The 21,632-nt window shown below is 45.9% G+C and overlaps 2 protein-coding genes across 2 annotated transcripts; both read right to left on the reverse strand.

Annotated features, from left to right (window-relative positions):
* Positions 1 to 480: 480 nt before the first annotated feature.
* Tspyl2 (TSPY like 2) lies at positions 481 to 6,215 on the reverse strand. The gene is made up of 7 exons (XM_059250811.1): positions 5,273 to 6,215; positions 4,068 to 4,145; positions 3,852 to 3,963; positions 3,632 to 3,777; positions 3,407 to 3,501; positions 2,457 to 3,130; positions 481 to 1,202 (listed from the first exon to the last, which is right to left on the reverse strand). The coding sequence occupies exons 1-7, from the start codon at positions 6,062 to 6,064 to the stop codon at positions 1,054 to 1,056; spliced, it is 2,046 nt and encodes a 681-aa protein (XP_059106794.1). The 5' UTR covers positions 6,065 to 6,215; the 3' UTR covers positions 481 to 1,053.
* Positions 6,216 to 8,462: 2,247 nt separating this feature from the next.
* Positions 8,463 to 12,629, reverse strand: Gpr173 (G protein-coupled receptor 173). The gene has a single exon (XM_059250455.1). The coding sequence runs from the start codon at positions 11,329 to 11,331 to the stop codon at positions 10,210 to 10,212; it is 1,122 nt and encodes a 373-aa protein (XP_059106438.1). The 5' UTR covers positions 11,332 to 12,629; the 3' UTR covers positions 8,463 to 10,209.
* Positions 12,630 to 21,632: the final 9,003 nt, after the last annotated feature.

Raw genomic sequence — 21,632 nt, forward strand, 5'->3', positions numbered from 1 at the left:
ACCCTGCACCCCCTCCCTAAGGCAGGAGAATACTTCGTGACTCGGTTGTGCTGTCTAGACTGTTGTCGTGACTTCTTTTTTTAAAAAAACTATGTGTGAACAAAAAAAAAAAAATAGCTCCCCCACGCCCAGCTTGAACTAGGCCTGAAAAAATGGTTTGACGCACTGTAAATGAATAGATGAATCACCAAATTGATGTTCTAGGGACGCAGGATCTTTCTGCGCCTGCGCCAGAGGAAAAGGCGTGGGAAGCGCTTTCCTACCTGGCTGGGTTTCTTCGGTCTCTGAGGGTGGGAGGGGGTGTCCTCAACCTCGTCCAGTCATTGGCTAGGACAGTCCGCATTGGTCTGATGCAATGCTTTTGCAGTCTCGCGGAGCTCTACTCCGCCAGTGAAACCGTTCAGTACCAGCATCGTGCCAGGGCGTTTCCTGCCGGCCAAGGGACGGCGCAGTGAGGCGGACAAAAGACTCCAAGTGGCATTTTGAATTTGCTCAGTTTTTATTAGGCTCGTCAAGGGTCACGGGGAAAGGGGCGGGGCTTCTGGGGAGCAGGAATACCACAAAGGCGAAGCTGCCTTGCAAAGACACTGAGGCGGGCGGCTAGCGGTCAGGGCTGGTGAAGGGAAGAAAGGGATTGGAGAGAGACTTCGCAGAAGGGGGTGGTAGCAGAGTCTCGAGGCCACTGCACAGTTGTGACGAAGGTCACAGCGGCCCTCCTCACTTAGTGATCAGGATGTTCACAGAGCACGGAGAGAGGGGCTTGGGCCTATGCTCACGAGGAGGGGACTAGAGGGGCCCTGACCAAGGCATCACAATAAATAAGATTAGCAGCACACAGAAGCCTGCAGGGGAGGAGGGCCAAAGGGGAGGGTAATTCCTCCTCCAAATAAGAACTCTGCAATTACTAAACCATAAAAATAAACTTTAAACCCGTGTAATACGTCGGTCTCCCCCCAGAAGTGCAATGTGGGGCCGCACAGCCCTAGCTGAAGAGGAGGGCAAATGGGATAGGGTATAGGGGTATATAGAGAGAGCCCCCGAAGGGTAAGATGTTTATCCGATTTTCCCTTTCTTCCCCAGGCGGGCCCAAGCGTTTGGGACCGGCAGCACCTCCTGGACATCAGAATCGTCGGAATTCACTTCACTTCCTTCCTCCTCATAGATTTGTTCCTCTATGTAGCTGTCCTCGGTTAGTTCGGTATCTGTGAAGGGGAGAAGGAGGAGCGTGGTTGGATGCCCCTTGAAAAGTGAACAGAACAAAACAGCTGTGCCTTTGGAGGGCCTGGGACCACTTGCCAAGTGCCTCTGTTTGGGACAGGGAGGGTGAGAGAGAGGACACAGGAGGGTTGGGAGGTGGGAGAGGAAGTGCCACTGAGATTGTTTGTATTCAAACCCAAGGTTAGAGGAGCTGGAGGGAGGCAGGAAGGCAGACTATTTATCTTTGCCCAGTCAAAAAGGGAACATCCCTGAAAGTAGCTTTTTCTCCCTCTGCCCCCGTACTCCTCAATGTGTGTCTCTTCCTGAGCAGCCCTTGGGCGTATGCTCATCAGTTACTTTTTGCCTCTAGTGCGACCCAAACAGACTCTAGTTCCCCACCCCCACTCCAGAGCTAGGCAGTTCTGCCTCCCATCCTTGGAGAAAAGTGATGCCATCAGGCAGGAGGCAAAGAAGACTGACAATTTCCTTAGTCTCCCTAGCTTACCCCAAAATATGTGTATGTGGCTCCTCACTCACTAACCGCTTTCACCCTTTGTGCCCCGCTCCTTTCTTCAATGGAAGTTTGCCAGGAACCCCAGGAGCAAGCCTTCAGTAATCATTTTCCCTATCCTTTCCACCTCCCTCAGGGGCTCACCACTCCTCTGTCTGCCCACAGCCAGGTTCAAATGAGTTCTTTCACTAGTCTTTCAGGCCAGAACTAAACCTGGGAGTCACCTTAAATACTGCTCTATCCCTCAGACGTTCATGTGCAATCTTTCCTAAGCAGTTCCCCAAATGCATACATTGTTGGACAAAGAACATGTTCGGTGGTCCAGAAGTTTGGGAAATGGGGAGTTCTGCGAAGTGTAAGAGGGTTTTTAAAGGCAGGGGGTCTCAGACTGTGTAGAGGATGCTGTATGCATTATGTGCCTAACACAGTTGATCAGCAAACCCTTCTGTGAGAAGCAGCTTTCAGAACTGGTGAAGGGCCCTCAGATAATCTTGGAAGCCTTGCAAAACATTCTAGGTTACTGATGGAATAACCGTGTAGAAGGCTCCATATTGCTCTTTAGCAGAAATACAACTTCCAACTCAAATGGTACCTCCTTTCCCTGGCTCTCCCTCTCCTTTCCCACTGCTTGAGGTGAAATTAACTGCTCTGTCCTTTTGAGTGCAGAGAACAGACGTTCTGTTCACTAGCTGCCCAAAGAAGCCTGGGCATTCTCAGAAGAGAAAGGAAGGGGAGGGGCCTAGCTCACCTTCCTCACTGGCCTCCTCCTCTTCTTCCTCTGTTGAATCGTCAGAGATGATTTCGACCTCCTCCTCATAGACATCCTGGTTGGTGCTGTTATCTGGAGCCTTATCAAAGACTTCAATGCCATTCTTATAGTATTTAATGTCCCTGTCATCATCATCGCTGCCCTCATTGTCACCCTCATTGCCATCATCATCATCACTGCCCTCACTGTCACCTTCATTGCCATCATTATCTTCGTCGTCACTGCCCTCGTCTCCATTGTCACTATCACTGCTCTCTTGGATGTTAGTGCCCTGCTGATTGTCACCTTCTAGGTTCTCGCTGTCACCATCAGCTTTCTCATTGATGGAATCCTCACTGTCAGAGGAGTTCTTCTCGTCTGGGTTCTCGCTGCTGTCATCTGTACTCACGGCATTGCCCTCGATCTTACTGCTGGGGCCCTCAGTATGGTCAGGGGCCTCGCTGTCACACAGGGGCTCATTGATGTCGGTTACCTCGTTATCAGTGGTCTCAAAGTAGTCGGTGGTCTCCATGAAGTCAGAGATCTTGATGTCATGAAAGGTCTCATTGTCAGTGATCTCATCAATTTCTGAGATTTCACTGAGAATGTCTTCAATGGCATAATGGTCATGAGCATCTTCCATGATCACCATTTCATATTGTTTCTTGGCTTTACTGTGGGGAAGTTTGAAGCTGAGTATAAGGTTAATGGGAGAAACTGGGAAGGCACTAGGGTACTAGGGCTTCTAAGAGTGGGGGAAGGTCCCATTGCCACCCCTAACTATGTAACCTCAGGCCACTTCTGGGCATCACTGCTCATTTGTAAACAATGCATTGGATTATCTCAATGGTCCCTTGCACCTCTATAAATCCTGTGTGACACTAGTCTAGTCTCTGCCCTATTTGAAAACAAAACAAAAAAACCCTCTCAGGCACCAATTCTTGAATCACCTTTCCTTTCTTTCCTGCTTCCTTCTGTTTGTCCTGTAGCCACTTCCTCTCATGTAGTAGCGCACTGGATTAACCCATAGGTCGTTCTTGATAATCTGTGGAGAGAGGGGGTAAAAGAGAGAAAAGAGCCATGAGTATAAGCCCTAGAACCTAGTCACTATTTCTCAGGCCCCCAGGGGCAAGTCTGGCAAGGCTTTCTTTGGCAATGCCAGGAGGGGGTCTCACCTCAGCAATTCTGTCAGCTTCTGGGAGGCTGTGGTTGGAAAACCAGTTGAAGAAGCTTTCTCTGGTGTCATGGTTCCTGCGATGATAGGCCTGGGGTTCCTGCCCCCGGTGCCAACGTATCGGAGTAGAATGAGACACCAAGCGGCCTAGAAAAAGCGGACAAGATGCAGAGGGGGTAGCAATAATAGCATGGGGGCCACAGACTCGTTCTGCCACTTACCTGAGCGGTTGCGCTGGAACTCCTTGACGATCACCGTGTTTGTAAAGTAAGGGTTGGTCTGGAAGTACAGCTTCATTTTGTAGCCCATGGAGATATGTCTGAGATCCTGTACCTGCTCAGGGTGGGGGTAATGGTGGTATATATCCCTTCCATGGCCCTTCCCACCCCCCCTCACCTCTAAGGACCAGATTCCTTGGCTTTCCTTCTTCGTCTGACCTGGAGATTGGTCAAGTAGCGGAAAATGTCTTCATCGCGTTGGTTGATCAAGATTGAAATTTTGGGGTGGTTGAGGAACTAATGAGTGGAGCAGTTTAGGTCAAGGATTTACTGTTCAATATGAAGGAGGGCAGAGCAAAACAGGGTTCCTTCTATGTTTCAGTGATGTATGTGGAGTACATGAGTGCTTATGCAATGTTAAGCCTCAGTGCTAGGTAGCCTTGCCATGGTTTATATTTGCTGCGTGTCTGGATGCTAAGGCTCCATGACCATGTCCATGTGATCCTTGTCTCTTGGTGACAGGTGCTTATGTTCACAAAATGCTATGGGTCTGGGAGCTGAAAGCCCAAGTCTAACTACTAATGTATTTGGTTACCAAGAGCCTGTATTTACATGATGTTACATGTGTAGGGGGTACATGTGTTGGTGGTCAGTGTCCACATGATGTATAAATGGCTCTGGTGGTCTGCATGCTTAGGCCCTGTTACCTCATCCTGTGCCTGTCTGCTGAGGGCCTGTGATCATGTGACACGTTTTATCATGGACCAAGTATTTATATCTATATAAATTCTATTAAAATGTTGAACCTATGTATTTCAAATGTTACATATATGTTTCCTGGGGATGAGCTCAACAGTCACCAATAGTGGATTGGATTCTTCCTGGTCTACCTTTTCCTTCATTTAACCACTTGACCTCCACATCCAAGTGGTCTTTCTCCTGATTCTTCAGGGGTTCCATCCCATTGCTCTCATTTCCCCTCTAATAGAGGGTATTGTAGACAGATTTGAGGTCTCTAGATATCTAAGCAGAGACTCAGGCTTACAGAGCCTTGTGTGGTTTCAGCACCCTTCCTGGAGTTTATTTGCCCTCCCTCCCTCCCGTCAGCTCATCACCTGTATTCCCCTCCCCCTTTTACTGTCTGTGATGCTGTTTATCAGCTGCGTGCCTTCTCTGTTATCCCTCCCTCTTTTACTGTCTGTGATCCATTTTTTTTTTTTTATGTTATGGTGCGACTGTTTTCCCATCTGCAGTCCAGTTTTTATGCTATTTTGCCCTCTTGCCATCCCTCTTCTACTTATTCTAGAATCTTCTAATGGGATTCATTCCCATCTCTGACCCTCCCCCACACCCCTTGTTTCTCTTCTGCACATCTCTCCTTCAGACATGGGCTTCTGACCCATGAGTATCGATGAGAAGGATACTGCTTTGACCCAGAAGCCTGGGATATGCTGGATGATGAGGTCTCTGCGCTCCAAAAAGGGTCTTCGCATCTGGATGAATTTGCGTTTGAGACGCAAGAAGGCCTTGCCCGCCTTGATGTTCACCGCCTCCAGGTCCATTTGAATGCTCTCCAGGGCCTGCAGTATGCTTTCCATCCTCTGGGCACTCCTCTCTCGGCTCTCCTTCACCTTCCTCAGCCTCCTCCTCCTCCTCCTACGCCGCCGCTGCCGCCTCCTCACACTTTCCTTTTCATCCTCATCATCATCTTCCACTATGATGATAGCCTCTTCCTTCCTCTTTGGACCGACTAACATCTGGGGCCCCCACCCCCCCAAGCTACAGGTTTCTAGGGCCTTCTCTCCAGCAAGGCTGCTGGGCTCTGCAACCTGAAAGTCAATTTCCAGGCTCCCCCCAGAGGTTTCTGAAGAGGGGAGTGTATCCATGATCCCTGTGGGAGGGGGCTCCCCAAATCCCGACTCTATTGCAGGATCCCAGCCGGGACACCCAGTACCCAGGGTGAAATACGCGCGGATCCCTCCCTCCTCGAGAATGACATAGGGCAGTGGTGGGGGCAGCGTGGGGCCCACCCCCCTCATGTCAGCCAGCACCTGTGCAGCCTCGGTTTCTTCCTGGGGTCTCGGACGCTGCTGGGGTGGAGGCAGGGGCAGTCGCAGGAGCGGCGGGGGTGGCGGGGGCGGCAGGTCGCGCTGACGGGGTTCCGAGCTGCTCAGGCGGGGGGTCTTGGCCGGAGGCCCCTCATCCGGGCGGTCCATGGTGACCGCGCTCAAAGCTCAGGGAATTGCGCTGGTTCTTCCGCTCTCAGACGAGGCCGTCGCCGCCAGTCACACTTGAAGCGGAGCCGCCACACCTCACGCGACCAGCTCTGCTCACCACCTCGCTCTGACGTCCCCTCCCACAGCGCCTGCCCCGCTCCCACAGCGCCAGCCGCCGAGGCTCCGCCCACTCCTTGGCAAGGCCTCTGTTCTGCCCACCATTGGCTGCCGGCCTCGGAGGTGGCGTTAGCGTTCCCTCAACCCCTGCCTTCTCTCACGCAATCCGCTTGCCAACACTACACATCATCGTTTTCTAATTGGCTCCCTTCGCACCTACCAATCATCAGGCTGACTGCCCCAGTGATGAGAGGAAAACTGAAGGGCGATTGGCTGTGAGGAAAGCTAGGGTAAGAAACCCCTTACCCTCGTTCTTGCAATGTTTTATCCAATGGGAAAAGTACCAGCGATTCGGAAGACCAAAGACGAGACGCGGAGAGGGTGGCTGGGAGTGCGCAAGCACCGCGGAGCGAGATGTGCTCGAATGAAATCAGAGAGCCTCGCTATCGTTCTCCCCGCCCTGCTCCCCAGATCAACTACGCACTTTTAAAAATCTGTCCCTTCCCCCACCAGCTTATGTCCCTGGGGTGAGCGCTGTAGCCCCTCAGACGTAGGTTGCCTTGACGTGCTAGTAATTTAAGTATCTGAGGTCTTTGGTTTGGTGGTCAGGTTTTGACAAGGCTTTTTCCATCTCTGCAAAATGGCTCCAGAAACAATCACAGACGCAAAAAAAAAAAAAAAAAAAAAAAAAATGACTTCCTCTGCGTCATAAAAATTGATTGAGATTCAACTAATCTGCTAGATTTTTCTAGAACTTAAAAACTCTCTTTGTGTACACAGTATTTCTCCTCCCAGCTTTTCCTAAGTGAATGTTGCTATTAATCATACGCTAAGATTTTATTTTATTTTATTTATGACCAGAGATAGCTGGTCTTTGACGAGGCATGATGGTGGAGTTTTGGCTTTGGTTCTAGAGTTCACATCGCAGGAGACTACCACTGTGACGCTAGCCAAATCACTGCCCCTCTCTGAGCTCGTTTCCTTTAAATTAGGCATCCCTAAGGAGAGGAGATAATTGCCCGTTGCAGCCTTGCTGTGGTAGCAGAGGGAAGGAACCCAGGAATCCATTACCAGGAGAATGGATAAAATGTGATATATGTTTTAGATGGACTACTAGAATGAATTTGATCTATGTATAGCAACATGGCTGGATCTCTCAAAAAACAGAATGTTGAGTGAAAAAAGAAACAGAACAAGATTTATAGTACAATACTGTTTATGTAAATCAAAACATCAATACCATATATTTTCCACAGATACACATAAGTAAATAAACACATGAACGGTGGTTTAGAAGGACACACATTAAGTACAGAAGAGTGGTGCCTATGTGGGGTGGGGAAGGATGGGATCGGGGATGGGTGATGAAGGGCACAAAGAAAACAATAAAAGGACCTTGCATGGACCAATGATGATATAGTGTGCCAAGAACTGAGGAATATGGTTAGCTCAATTCTGTGCACCTGAAGGAATAAGTAAATAAATAGTAAATGAATTGAGCGCCTAGGGAGTAGGCCAGCTGGGTAGACCTTCAGATTTGGGTTTTTTCTCCATGTCATCCTTCCTTCTGAATTTAGTCAAAACTGAGCTAAGTCCCAGCTGTATACAGTGGAACCTTAAGAATTCCCAGTTCAAACTGAGCAGTTCCTCTGAAAGCCATTACATTGCAGGGGGCCATTTCTTAACCCCATTACCTCCATGTTTGATCCCCCCATTCCCAGTTCCTATTTCCATGGTGGTCCAATTTCAGAAATACCTTATTTGAATTTTGGGGTAGGCACTGAATCTCCAGACATTTGGAAGAGATGGGGTTCTAAACTATCCTCTCCTCACCTGGTGCTCAGAAGCTGGGCCAAGGGAAGACAATCTCATGAGATGGGAGTTGACCCTCTTGACACATACATACATAAAAAATTTCAGGTTCCATCTCCTAAGCACTCTATTTCCTGCTGCAGGCACATACTCAGTTTTGTCTCCTCTTCTCCTTCGTGTGTCTCCTCTCCCCGTGTGTGTGTGTGTGTGTGTGTGTGTGTGTGTGTGTGTGTGTGTACTCTATTCCCTCACATATAGGTATTTGCTTACATATGTGTACCAGGCAAGCTTTCCTTAGGGTTTCCTATCCACACAAAGTCACACAGACACACACTGTCTCACTCAATCATACCTCCCCACATGTGATCATACACAGATAGGACACACAGACAGAGACAAACACGAGAGAGAGAGAGAGAGAGAGAGAGAGAGAGAGAGAGAGAGAGAGAGAGAGAGAGAGAGAAGACACCCAATATAACATTGTTCATTTCAGTTTTTCCATTTACAAAATCCAATGATGAATCCAGGCAGTTAGAAAAAGGGAATGGAGGAAACCCCTCCTGAGTCTACCCTATTTGCCCTCCCACCTTGGTCTTTCCACCCCTGCCTTCAGAAAGGCATTCCTATCATCATCACTGAGAGAATAGCCCAGTCCCCCACATCCCCAGCCTCTCAGCTACTCTGGTCTGCTTTTCCAGGGCCACTCCACAACCAGGATCATCAATATCTCTTCTGTCTAGAGCACCCCCTTCATTGCTTTTGGGTCAAGGCTTCCTCAGTTCAGGGGCTATCTTGGGGTAGAGGTGGAGTTTAGGACAGGAGTTTATAAGGAAAGAAAGGGGATGGAGAGATCACAGTCCCAAACTTAGGCAAAGAGTTCCAGCTTGGCTCACCAGTCTATAGAACCGACCTTGAAGTAAGCCCAGAGTGGTCTCTGTCTGTGGAAGAGCCTTGGGACCTTCCACCTGTGGAATTCGGGTGTAATCTGCTCCACTTTGCGTGTAAGCAAGGGTGGAGGTAGGAAGAACTGCGAGGAAGGATATTTGGGACCCAGAAGGGCAACTAAGGAGGGACTCAAGGCCTGCGAGTCCTGGAAGGGACAAAAAGAGGTCACAGGAAGGAATGGACTCAATTCCATGGGGCCTTGAAGTTTGTAGCACTATTGGTTACCAAGGCCCCCAAAGAATTTTCATTTTCAGAATAGTGTGAACCCAAGAAACAACTGTGGGGGTGAATTAGCTCTCACCCCAGGCTCTGGAGTCCAGCCACTCTGAGGAGTTTAATCATCTCCCTATACTTCCACGGATAACTTCCCCTGTCAGCATATACCCACATCATCCCTGATGGGGACAAGTGGATGTATATTTCTAGGAAGAAAGGATAGGGGATCCAAAAGAAAGTTTGGGAGAATGTAGCTAAGTTTGGTATATTTTGCTTGAGGAGCTCATCTACTATTCAGCTCTTCATCTAGCCTGGGCACATCATGGAGACCCTTCTCTGTATGCTCTTGGCTTTTCAAACAGAGCCTCAAGAAACACCTGCAAAGTCTGGATATGGTAGGGAGGGATAGGAGACTAGGCTTGGGATCAAGGTTAGCCAAAAACAACATTGCACACAACATAGCAATTTAAACATCCTTGCTCCCCAGGAGGGCAGCACCCCATTTGGTCCCTCTTGTGTGAAGCCTTAAGTCAATATTTCCTAAACATCCAGGTCTTGCTAAGGGACTTAGAAGGGGAGGGTGAATGGGAGCCCAGGGGGCAGTAAGATCTCTGGAAATCTATTTTACAGGAGAAATTTCCCATTTCTTGACAATGTCGGGGGGGGGGGGGTACATTTAAGCAAGAAAGCCTGTTTCCTCAGCTGTTATTATTAAAAAACCCTGCATTTTCAGTTCGTTTTCTTTTACTGACTCGTCACTTTAGAAAGATAGGAGAGGGAAGAGGGATAGGGAGGCAGGGAGGGCACGGGAAAATGAGATTGGAGAAGTGGAGGAGGCTGCGGGACAAGCCCCACAAAACTAGAAATGCCTCCAGTTCCTCAGCCAGTTTCTAGCCCTAAGGAGGTGTTGGCAAAATGCCTCAGTTAGGGATGGTTTGAGAGCCTGGGCTGAAGCTCAAAAAAGAAGGCTTCTGTATGGGTCCCACTCTTCCCCTGCTGTTGGCCCCAGTATGGTGATCATGACTTTCCCCCTGGCTATCACCTACTGGCTTGCTTCACATGACACAGTAGGGTTCCCTGGGAGCTGGGGCACCTCCTGTGCCCCAGCAAGGGGCATGAGTCCTCAGGCACTTCTTGAGGTCCTTGTTAAGCAGGAAGCAGACGATTGGGTTGACGGCAGCCTGGGCGAAGCTCATCCAAACAGCAGTGGCCAGGTAGCGGTGGGGCACAGCGCAGGCTTTCACAAACACTCGCCAGTAGCAGGCCACGATGTATGGTGACCAGAGGAGCAGGAAGAGCAGTGTAATCGCGTAGAACATTCGGCCCAGCTGCTTTTCACCCTTGACCTCGTCCATGCCCAGTAGCCGCCGGCTAGCTGCATGCCCATTCTGCCGGATACCCAGCAGAGTTGGTGGCATGGGCCCACGGCCAAAGCCAGCGATCCAGTTGGCAGCAGCCTGGCCGGTAGCCCCAGGGCCATGGAATGTCCAGTTTTGGCTGATGGCTGGCACCATCTGCACTGGCTTCATCTTGCGGTGACGATACTCGAAGAGTAGCAGCTTGCCATAGACAGCATGTGTGGCTGCCATGAGCACAGCCAACATAAGCATAAAGCCCAGTGTGTCATTTGCTTTGAAGTAGCGATGCTCAAAGATGCACTGGTCTTCCTCTCGGATAAACTTGTAGGTGCCCACATCAAAGACAGGTGGGAAAGCCATGGCCACAGACAAGGTCCAGGCCATGCAGATGACAGCTGCGCATGTCCAGAGTGTCATGCGCTTGGCATAGAAGCGGTGGTGGGCGATGGCCATGTAGCGGGTGACGCTGATGCAGAACAGCATGAAGGCCGCATGGAAGCAAAAGAGCACAGCCATAAAGGCCACAATCTTACAGCTGAGTGCACTGAAGGTCCATGAGGAGCCATGGCGCACAGAAGCCAGTACAAAAGGGAAGCAGATGGCAGAGCGTATGCCATCAGCTAGGCACAGGTCCAGCAGAAAGTAGTAAGGAGCCTTGTGCAGGGCACGCTCCTTGAGCACCAGCAGGGACAAGATGGCATTGCCTGCCAGGCTTACACACATGATCAGTCCCAGCAGCACCAGCTTCACATAAGCCGATGCGGATGGCAGGGACAGTGCGCCGCTCACCTCCTCAGGCTCTCCGGTGGTGTTGGCCATGCTGAGGGGCAAGGGCTACCCCCAACCCTAGGGGGTCGGCCAGTCCAGTATTTGATGGGCCCCGGGGGACTCCATCGGTTGTCTTGCTGAGCTACACCTGCAAATGGAGACAATGGAGGGAGACAGAGACGGAGAGACAGAGAGATGAAGGTAGGGGACAGAAAAAAGGCAGAGACAGAGTAGTAAATAATGAGATTGAAAAATGGAGACAAGGATGTAAATGGATAGAAAACAACACAGAAATGGAAGGAATGGAACATGATGAGGGAGGGAGAAACAGATGAGGAAGAAACAGAGAGGGCAGGTTAGTGTGTCTATGAGCCCTTCTTCCCAGATATTCCTGCTCCTACCCTCCTTGCTTTGTCTCCTAATGGCCTCAGATACCTTGTTCTCCACTGGGGGGTCCGCAGGTTGTGGATGTCGGTCCAACTCTTGTTCCTATTTACAAGCCTTCAAGTTGTACTCAAGCATTGTTTTTTCACCGCTACCCATAACCCAGTACACACACACACACACACACACACACACACACACACACACCCCTCAACTAAAAGTTGTACACAGTACTAATCCTAATTGTAATATACTTATTCATTTCTGTTGTAGTTCATGTTTTGTTTTGTTAAACTATTGACAGCCACTCATTAGATTTCTTTCTGTCTTTGGCTCTCTCCCATTTCCTCTCCCGCCCCTCCTTGCTTTGTTTCTTCTTCTCTCTGTCTTGTCTTTTCAGTGTACTGGGGATTGAGTTTACAGCCTCAGGCCTGGTAGGCAAGAGCTATATCCTTAAACCCTTAAAAAAATTACTATTTAAACTTTTAATTTTGTAATGGGGTCTTGTGAAGTTGACCAGGCTGGCTGTGAACACTTTCCCCAGCTCAGGCAGGCCTTGAACTTGGGATCATTCTGCCTCAGAATTCCATGTGCTAGGATTATAGCTCTATGCCACCGTGCTCAGCAAAAAATCTTTATTTGTGGTCAGGAATGTGCGTAGCATGCTCTCCGAGCAGTGAGAAGTCTAATGTTGTTAAATGGTGCGTTTCAGAGATACAGTGATAGGAGATGAAGTCACAGAAGACCAGATGTTGTAGGGCTGTGGATTATGATAAGGGTTCTGGCTTTTATTTTGTGTGAGTGTAGGATTATATATGAATATAAAAATGTAAGTATGCTTGTTGTGTTGGTTCATTGGAAAAGTATTTCTTTACTTTAGGTCATTCACTGTTTTAAGCATTGAGGATGCAGTTGTGAATCAGACAGATAAAAGATTCCTACTCTAGCGCTTGGGAGGCAGAGACAAGTGGATCTCTGTGAGTTCGAGGCCAGCCTGGTCTACAGAATGAGTTCCAGGACAGCCAGAGCTACACAGAGAAACCATCTCTCAACGAACAAATGAATGAACAAACAAACAGACAAACCAAAAACGAAAAGAATAAAGTTTCCTAGTTTTGTGTAATTGACAAATTAGGTAATAAGAAGAGACATGGGTGAAGTTAGTATCTCAGATGATGACAATACTCTAAAATATAATCATAAAGTAGAGGAGGAGGAGGATTTAAAGTGTCAGAGGAGAGGAGGGTATTGCAGTTTTTGATGAGCAGGATAGGGAGGGCTTCATAAAGGAGGAGTCATCTCAGCAAACAGGTGAGGATGTAAGTCCTGTGGCTGTTTAGGAGTAGAGAACTCTAGGCAGAAAGAATAGTCAGAACAAAGGCTCTGAGACGGAGCTACTCATGGCACACCGAGAAAGAGCAAGGGAGCCACGGTAGGTGGAACATTGAGCAAAGGGCACGAGATGGGAGGTGAAGTCAGAGCGTCGGCAAGGACGTATCATGGAGGCCATAGTGAGGACTTTGATTCAGAATTGCTTGGGAGGGTTTTGAACAGAGGTAAGATGTGATTCGCATTCAGGGTTGAATACAATTCTACTTGCTGCTGTGAGAGCAGGGCATGTTCCATAAAGGTATGAGGGAGTAGGGTAGGGAGATTAGTGAGGCTTCAGTAGTAATCAAGGTAAGAGGTCATAGCATCCCCATGCCCCTTTCCCTTTTCACCAGAATCTCTCTCTTCTATCTGTATCATTTAGTCTTCAAATTTAGATTACCTGTCTCATCCTATTAGAACAGAAGCCGCATAAGGGCAGGGTAGGCTCCCTCCCCTCTAAAAGATCAGCATCACGCACACAGTAGGTCCTGGTGAAAAGAGGCCAAGGGCTCCATGCAAGTATTCACACCGGAGTTGCCGACAGCACAGCCTGGGGAGCAGGGGAGTGCTTGTTGTGTGCAGGCAGGCAATGTGGGGTCATGACAGTGACAGCATTTCCCAGAGGGAGGGGAGCTGGGCCAGGCCATATGGAATTGAAGCAGGAGAGGCTCAGGATTACAGTTGGGGCTGGGGCTGGCCTGGGGACTAGTCTGGGGAGGTGAGTCTCAAAGTGGATGCCTTCTTACCAGCTCCTTTCTGGTGAAGTTGTCCCCTTTGTGTTGTTTTCTAGCTCAGTACAGTCTGGTCTGTCGCCTAAAAGCAGTAATTTCTTTTTTGACAGCACTAAGAAGTCTCATAGCCAATGGCTTACTGAAATGACAGGGTGCTAGGGAGAGGTTGGAGAGAAATGCACATGGTCAGGTCTGATGTCTCCTACCCTTTTCATGCAGACAGCCCTCTGCTGTGTATGTGCAAAGGTGCACACACACAAATATGCCTTAGCCTTAAGGGAAGACAAGGGTAAAGGTTTGGCATAGAGACAGACTAAGTATAAGAGGTAGTCAGATACACAGGGGTGACAAGAGAGGCATGCTTGTGGCAGGCAGATGGTGACATAGGATAAGGAAAGACAGAAAACCAGAAAAAAGGACAGGGGAAGAGACAGACATGGAGAAAGAGAGGGGAGGAAGAATGACTTAAAAGAGACATATAGATAACACAGAGAAACAGCAAATGATGGAGAGAGGAGACAGAAACGGGGGTTAAGGATAGCCGAAGCGGGCAGGGAGGGGGACGGCACATCTAGAACACAGCTCCTTTAACTATGGGTTGTAACTCCCTACGGGGCTGCATAACTGAATGTGAGGGTGTCGAGACATTTTACAAAATTTCTGGATGTGTAATAACCAAAAATTAATTCAACGTTGGGATGATGAATCTCACGTGTTTCTGGCAGCACTTGCTTGTGTTGCACCATACATGCGTTATGGAAGCCATGCTTCTGAGCATACAACATGCATACTTTGCATTGCACATGCCACCATACAATCCAAGGACAACACATGCTATCTGAAATGCCTCAGCTCAGACTTGACACTACTGTATGCTAGGAATTGCCATGTTTTTGTCGTACCTACAATTTTTTTCTTTTATAAAACATAATGGTTTAAGGACAGAAAATAAAACTTTAGTACTTTCCTACTGTCATGGAAGTATCAATATTATATTGTATTAGAATGTTTGATTTTAAAAGATTGCCATTTCAGGTGGATCTCTGTGAGTTCAAGGCCAGCTTGGTCTATGTAGAAAGTTCCAGGGCAGCTAGAGCTACATAGATCCTGTCTCAACCACCCCCCAATTAAAAAAAAAATCAAAAATTGCCATTTGAGTTGCTGATTTGAGTGTCATAAAAAAAAAAACCATTAGATGAATTTTGGCTTGGGAATAGGACAGAATTTCCAACAATTTTTGAAAGGTCCCTAACCATACTTTCACCATTTTGTATTGCATATTTATGTGAAGTGGGGTTCTCAGTATTGACAGTTATAAAAATCAAAATACCAGTCAACTCTTAAAAACATTGAAGATGCCTTATATGTTGAGTATCAAATATTCAGAAAAGATTTAATTCTTTATGTAAAAAAAGCACATCTATCTCAGTATGCAAATTTACCTTTGTCTTTAATGAATATGAAAATTATAGGCATGCCTGAGAATTTGTTAATTAATAGTAAATATTTGATCTGTATACTTATTTTATATAACTATATACCTGGGGGTGCATGAGAAATTTCTTAGGTGAAAAAGGGTCATAAATAGAAAAAAATGTAAGGAACCATGATCTAGAACACTAGGGAGAGATAAGAGGGCAGTGAGAAACAGGTAGACACAGAGACAAAGCACACAAACATGTAGGGAGGGAGACATACTAAAACTGATATACTACTGTGTAGCTCAGGGTCTCAGTAAAAACAAACGTTAAATCTAAAAACAAAAACCAACCCCCCTCAAAAAAAAAAGAAAGAAAGAAAAAGAAAAAAAAACCAACCCAGCCCCAAAACCAATACGGCAAGCAAACAAAGCCCCGGTGTTGCTGGGAAAGCTTGAAGAGGTTGCATAAATGAGGTCAGGTGCTCCTAAGCACAGTCTGGTAGCCGTAGGTTAGGCCCAGTCATGTGCGTGCACAGAGCATATCTGCCTGTGCCTGGACACTCTTGTGCACAGACCTACACACTCACAGGCATCCGAAAACACAGCCTCATGGACAGCAAGCAGACACACACAGACACACAGATACACAGACACACATGCACACAGACAGACAGATAGACAGACAGACACACACAGACACACAGACAGACACAGACACACAGACACACACAGACACAGACACACACACACACACACACACACACACACACACACACACACACACACACACACACACACACGCAGTGTGCAAGCACAGATAGAGGAAGTTCTTGTACCCGGTCTTAGTACAGGGCTTTGTTCTTTATAAAGACATGACTGCCCCCTAGGGGACATTTTGGAAATCTACAGGAACAGGGTGGGGCTGGGGTGCGACGGGGTGTAAGTTGCCTCATGTTAAGAGTGCAAGATGCCCTAATATTTAGGGATGTAGAAAGTGTCCATCACTTAGTGATATGTGGGGTAGTCTGACATTACTAACACAGGTCCTGCAACTCCTAGGATTATAATTAAGCTCAAAATCTCTTTTATTAAGATAAATGAGATTTCTCCTAGTTTTAGCATACCCTGAATTATCCAGGAATGTGGCTGTCATGTGAATCAAGAGGAGATTGTATCTTGCTTTTTGGTGCACTTCACTAGTTTGTAAAATCTCAAAATGACAGCCTCTGCCTGTCATTTTCCTGTACTTTGTGAACCCGATTTTTCTTCTAAACTACGTTTATGCACTTACAACTCTCCAATTATTTTTCTTGAATCTCCTGAAGTGTGCCACACCTAAGCACTTATATACCCAAATAAAATTATTATAAATCATTTCTTATTTGTATTATAGTTAATATAATATGTATATTGATATGTACAGTATGGACTTCTTTTGAAATGGCATGTGTAGAAATCTTATATTATCTATAAACTCCATTTCCAGATAGTAAAGGACAAATTTTATGTAACAAATTTGTTACATAAAAGGCACATTAAGTGAGGGCTGAGAATTGGTCATCAATGCAGACACACTGACACGTTGTCTCACATACACATATCACAATCCTTCCTCTCCTTAGAGTTCTCCTAACACACACACACACACACACACACACACACACACACACACACACTCAAACATTGATGAGTAAATACACAAAGCAAAACTACTGTCATTTTACACATAGACTCCTATATATTCACTGAGCTGATATATTTGATTGCTCAAATACTCCCACATATTCAAAATCTCACAACAGCATATCTATATCATCACATAGACAAACACTGCTACAAAACTAACATTCAGATTAAATATCCCTCACATCATCAAATTCACAAACACTTGAAAAGTGTTCCTCAGGTATGTATACACAAATATAATCCCCCTGAGATACCTACAGATACATTTGCAGGCAAGTAAAAAATTGCTCACATATGTAAATATGCTCTACCTCAAAGAAACTAACTTACTTCCCCTCACATAGATTAGGTACACTCAGCAAGACAGATATGTACATCCTGGCACATATATGCCCCTCTTCATTGATAGATAAACTCTCATTGATAAACAAAAGTGTAATAGCTCTAACACATCCACAAAAGAATAGAGAGCCTCACTCTCTTGCTCACACATTTCATCAATATGCAAGTGCAATCAAACAGAGACAAAAACCCACTTGCATGTGCAGACACTGGAATATAAAAAGACACTTGCACATGGACACATGTGTGTAAACATATCAATGTGCTCTCACACACACTAACTGATACACAGCCAACAACAGGTATAATAGAAATCTGCTCCTGTGCACACATCAGCTAACCTCTGCAGGTATATGTGGAAACATGAGTAGAGCTGTCTGGCTGGTAGGTACTTGCCATGCCAGGAAAGTCGATTAAGAACAGGCACAGGAGGTCATGGCAAGAAGTACACTGTGTTTCAATTGCTTCTTAGCGAAACACCCCAGATAGTTTGATTATTACCGCCCACTTATTTATCATTAGTGATGGTTTTGGTTTGGCCTATATCTACATGTGTGGTGTTTGTTTTCTTTTAATTTAGTCTTGTTCTTACTTTTCCTCACCGACAAAAATAGAAAAGTTGGGGGCTCAGTGGAAGTACACTTGCTTAGCATACATATGCTCATAGGAGGGAGAGGGGAGAGGTAGGAAAGGGAAGAGGAGGATCGGGGAGGAGTGCTGTATGATTATTGCTATGGACTACAGTTTGCTTATCTCTTATCCAAAAATGCATGCGAGTATCAGATACTGGACTTTTCTGGAATATTTGTGTAGATACAGATGATGATCTTGGGGATGAGACATAAATCTAAACATGCAACTCATTTGTGTTTTGTATATACACAGCATGAAGGTAATTTTATGCAATATTTTAGTGTGTCTACATTTTGTCTGTGACCTGTCACAAGATTCTGGGTGGGAAACTTACCCCTTGTGGTGTCATGTTAGCATTAAAAAATTTTTCAGATTGTGGAGTATTTCAGATTTTTGATTATGTACTTCTTTGGTGTTCTTTTTTTTTTTTTTAAAGATTTATTTATTGATTAGATATACAGAAGAGGGCGCCAGATCTCATTACAGATGGTTGTGAGCCACCATGTGGGTGCTGGGAATTGAACTCAGGACCTCTGGATGAGCAGTCAGTGCTCTTAACCTCTGAGCCATCTCTCCAGCCCTTCTTTGGTGTTCTTAAACAAATGTAATCATTTAGTTAATTCCCTTGATTGTTATTTCTTAATAAAAAGAACTCTTTATTATAGTTATCTCAAACATAAAAATGCAAGTGGGAACATCGCAATGAACCTTGGTGGACTCAATGCCTAGATTTAGCAATTATGAACTCAGAGCCCAGTCTTCTTCTGCCCATAACCCTATTCACCCTCAGTTTTGTAAACCATAATTATTATACTATGTCACTCATAGACATTTCACTCTCTGTTTTGAAAAGATGAGGATTCCTCTGTAAACATCATAATACAACATTTTTATTCCTTCTTAGTCTACTTATTGATTTACTCACTGTTGGCATCTGCTATTAAGAACTAGGCAAATTTGATTCTTGGTGGTATTTCATGTTTACGACCTCATAGGTAAAGGTCATTTTAGGTAAAAATGTTTGTTGGGCCGGGCAGTGGTGGTGCATGCCTTTAATCCCAGCACTTGGGAGGCAGAGGCAGGTGAATCTCAGTGAGTTCAAGGCCAGCCTGGTCTACAAAGCGAGTTCTAGGATAGCCAGAACTGTTGTTACACAGACAAACCCTGTCTCAAAAGACCAAAAAAAAAAAATGTTTGTTGTGAATCAGTGAAGCCTTGTAATGGTTGTGCTGGTTAGTATTTTTGTCAGCTTGACACAAACCTAGTCATATTTGGGAAGAGAGAATCTTAATTGAGAAAATGCCTCCATAGATTGGCCTGTAGGCAAGTCTGTGGGGACATTTTCTTGATTAATGATTGATGTGGGCAGTGTCCTCCCTGGGCTGGTGGTCCTGGGTTGTATAAGCAAGCAGACTGATCGAGCAAGCCAATAAGCAGCACCCCTCCATGGTTCTGCTTCAGTTTCTGTCTCCAGCTTCTTGCCTTGAGTTCCTGCTCTGATTTCCCTTCATCATGGACTGTAAGCTGTAAGCTGAAATAAACCCTTTCCTTCCCAGGTTGCTTTTGGTCGTGGTCCTTATTACATGAATAGAAAGCAAACTAAGATAATAGTTTAATTGAACTGATTCATCAAAAGTCAGCCTCGGATTTTTATGTTTTTGCCTCAGTGTTCCTTTCTAAAAACTGCAGTGAAAATTAAGTTTCAGAAGCCACAAAAGTCTGCTGTCCCCTTCAATAAAAAGATACAAGGGCTGGGCATGCAGCTTAATGGTAGGTAGAGTGCTGGCTTAACATGTATGAGGCCTGGGGGGGTTGGTGAGAGAGATAGGAAAGGAGGGAAGGAAGAAGGGAGAGGAGAGAGAAAGAGAGGGGGAGGGAAGAAGGGATGAGTAGAGAGATGTTGATTTGGATTTTTTGTTTGTTTTTTTATTTTATTTTATTTTTTTTTTGGTTTTTTTGGTTTTTCGAGACAGGGTTTCTCTGTGTAGCTTTGCGCCTTTCCTGGAACTCATTTGGTAGCCCAGGCCGGCCTCGAACTCACAGAGATCCGCCTGGCTCTGCCTCCCGAGTGCTGGGATTAAAGGCGTGCGCCACCACCGCCCGGCTGTTTGTTTTTTTAAAGCAAGGTCTAGGTAGCCATGAATAATCACTATATTCATCACATAGCCCTAGGTGACCTTAAACTCCTAATAATCTTCCTGCCTTAGCTTCCTGAGTACGGGGTACAGGCAATGTGCCACCACATCACCTAAGGTTCAGTTTTTTTTTTTTTACGTTAGTGCTGGCTGTCCTGGAACTCACTCTGTAGACCAGACTGGCCTCCAACTCAGAGATCTGCCTGCCTCTACCTCCTGAGTGCTGGGATTATAGGTGTGTGCCACCACTGCCCAGCCAGATTCATATTTTTAAAAAAATTTAAATTTACTTTTATTTTATGATCATTGGTGTTTTGCCTGCATGCATGTCTGTGTGAGGGTGTTAGAAGTCCTGGAACTGGAGTTACAAACAGGTTTGAGCTGCCATGTGGGTGCTGGGAATCGAACCTGAGTCCTCTGGAAGAGCAGCCAGTGCTCTTAACTGCTGAGCCATCTCTCTAGTCCCAGATTCAGATTTTTCTAAAAAGCACTTGGGGCTTGGAGAGATGGCTCATATTGGTAGCATAAAGTAGACTCTGTGAGTTTAAAAAAGAAAGCATGGGCTGGAGAGATGGCTCAGAGATTAAGAACATATGTTGCTCTTGGAGAGGACCTGGGTTTGGTACTCATCACCCACATTGTGGTTCATAACCATCTGTAAACCCAGTTTCAGAAGATCTGACAGGCTATTACCTTTGTGGGCACTAGGTATACACATAGTACTCATACACACATGCAGGCAAAACACTTATACATGTAAAATAAAATAAAATAAAATAAGTCTAAAATAAAAATTTTAAAGTACTTACTTGGAAGTGCAAATTAAGAAACCAAAGTTGGGCCATGGTGGTGCATGCCTTTAATCCCAGCATTTGGGGGGCAGAGGCATGAGAATCACTGAGTTCGAGGCCAGCCTGGTCTACAAAGTGAGTTCCAGGACAGCCAGGGCTGTTACACAGAGATGCCCCGTCTCGAAAAACAAACAAACAAACAAACAAACAAAACAAAACAACAACAAAAAAGAAAAGAAACCAAGATCCTTTATGAGATGGTTAGACTATTCGTATACAGAGCTCAGTCAGCTAGTGACAGTGTTGTAAGGCTAACAAGAAAAGCTAAGCAAAATCTTATATGCTAGCATTCTACAAGGAAATTGTCCACAATGTCTTTAGGATGGATGAGGTAAAAGAAATAGGCAAAGGGACAGTTTCAATTATTGCTATTAGTAATGAGACGCACTGGTAACAGGTCAGAGATGGCACTAGCCTAAAAAACTGTTGAACTGAAAGGAGTTTCACTATATATTGATTTATGGATGTGTGTCTGTCTATGCTTAGACTGCAGTAGTAACCAAAGACCCTGAAGAGAAATGCAATTCGTACAAAAATAAACTAAGGTTAATATGTGCAAATTTATCCATGAATATTTTGAAGTATTATGGAAATTACATAGGCCTATGGATCGATGCTACTGTTATTTTGTTTTGTTTAGAGACAGAGTCCCATTATGTAACCTTGACCTGCCTGGAGCTTGGTAAGCAGACCAGACTGGATGCTATTGTGATGACAAGTTTGCTTTGATAATACCAAATTCACTTGTAAAACTTGCTAAGTCTGGGCTGGAGAGATGGCTCAGAGGTTAAGAGCACTG

This window comes from Peromyscus eremicus, chromosome X, assembly GCF_949786415.1.
Source record: "Peromyscus eremicus chromosome X, PerEre_H2_v1, whole genome shotgun sequence".
NCBI lineage: Eukaryota > Metazoa > Chordata > Mammalia > Rodentia > Cricetidae > Peromyscus > Peromyscus eremicus.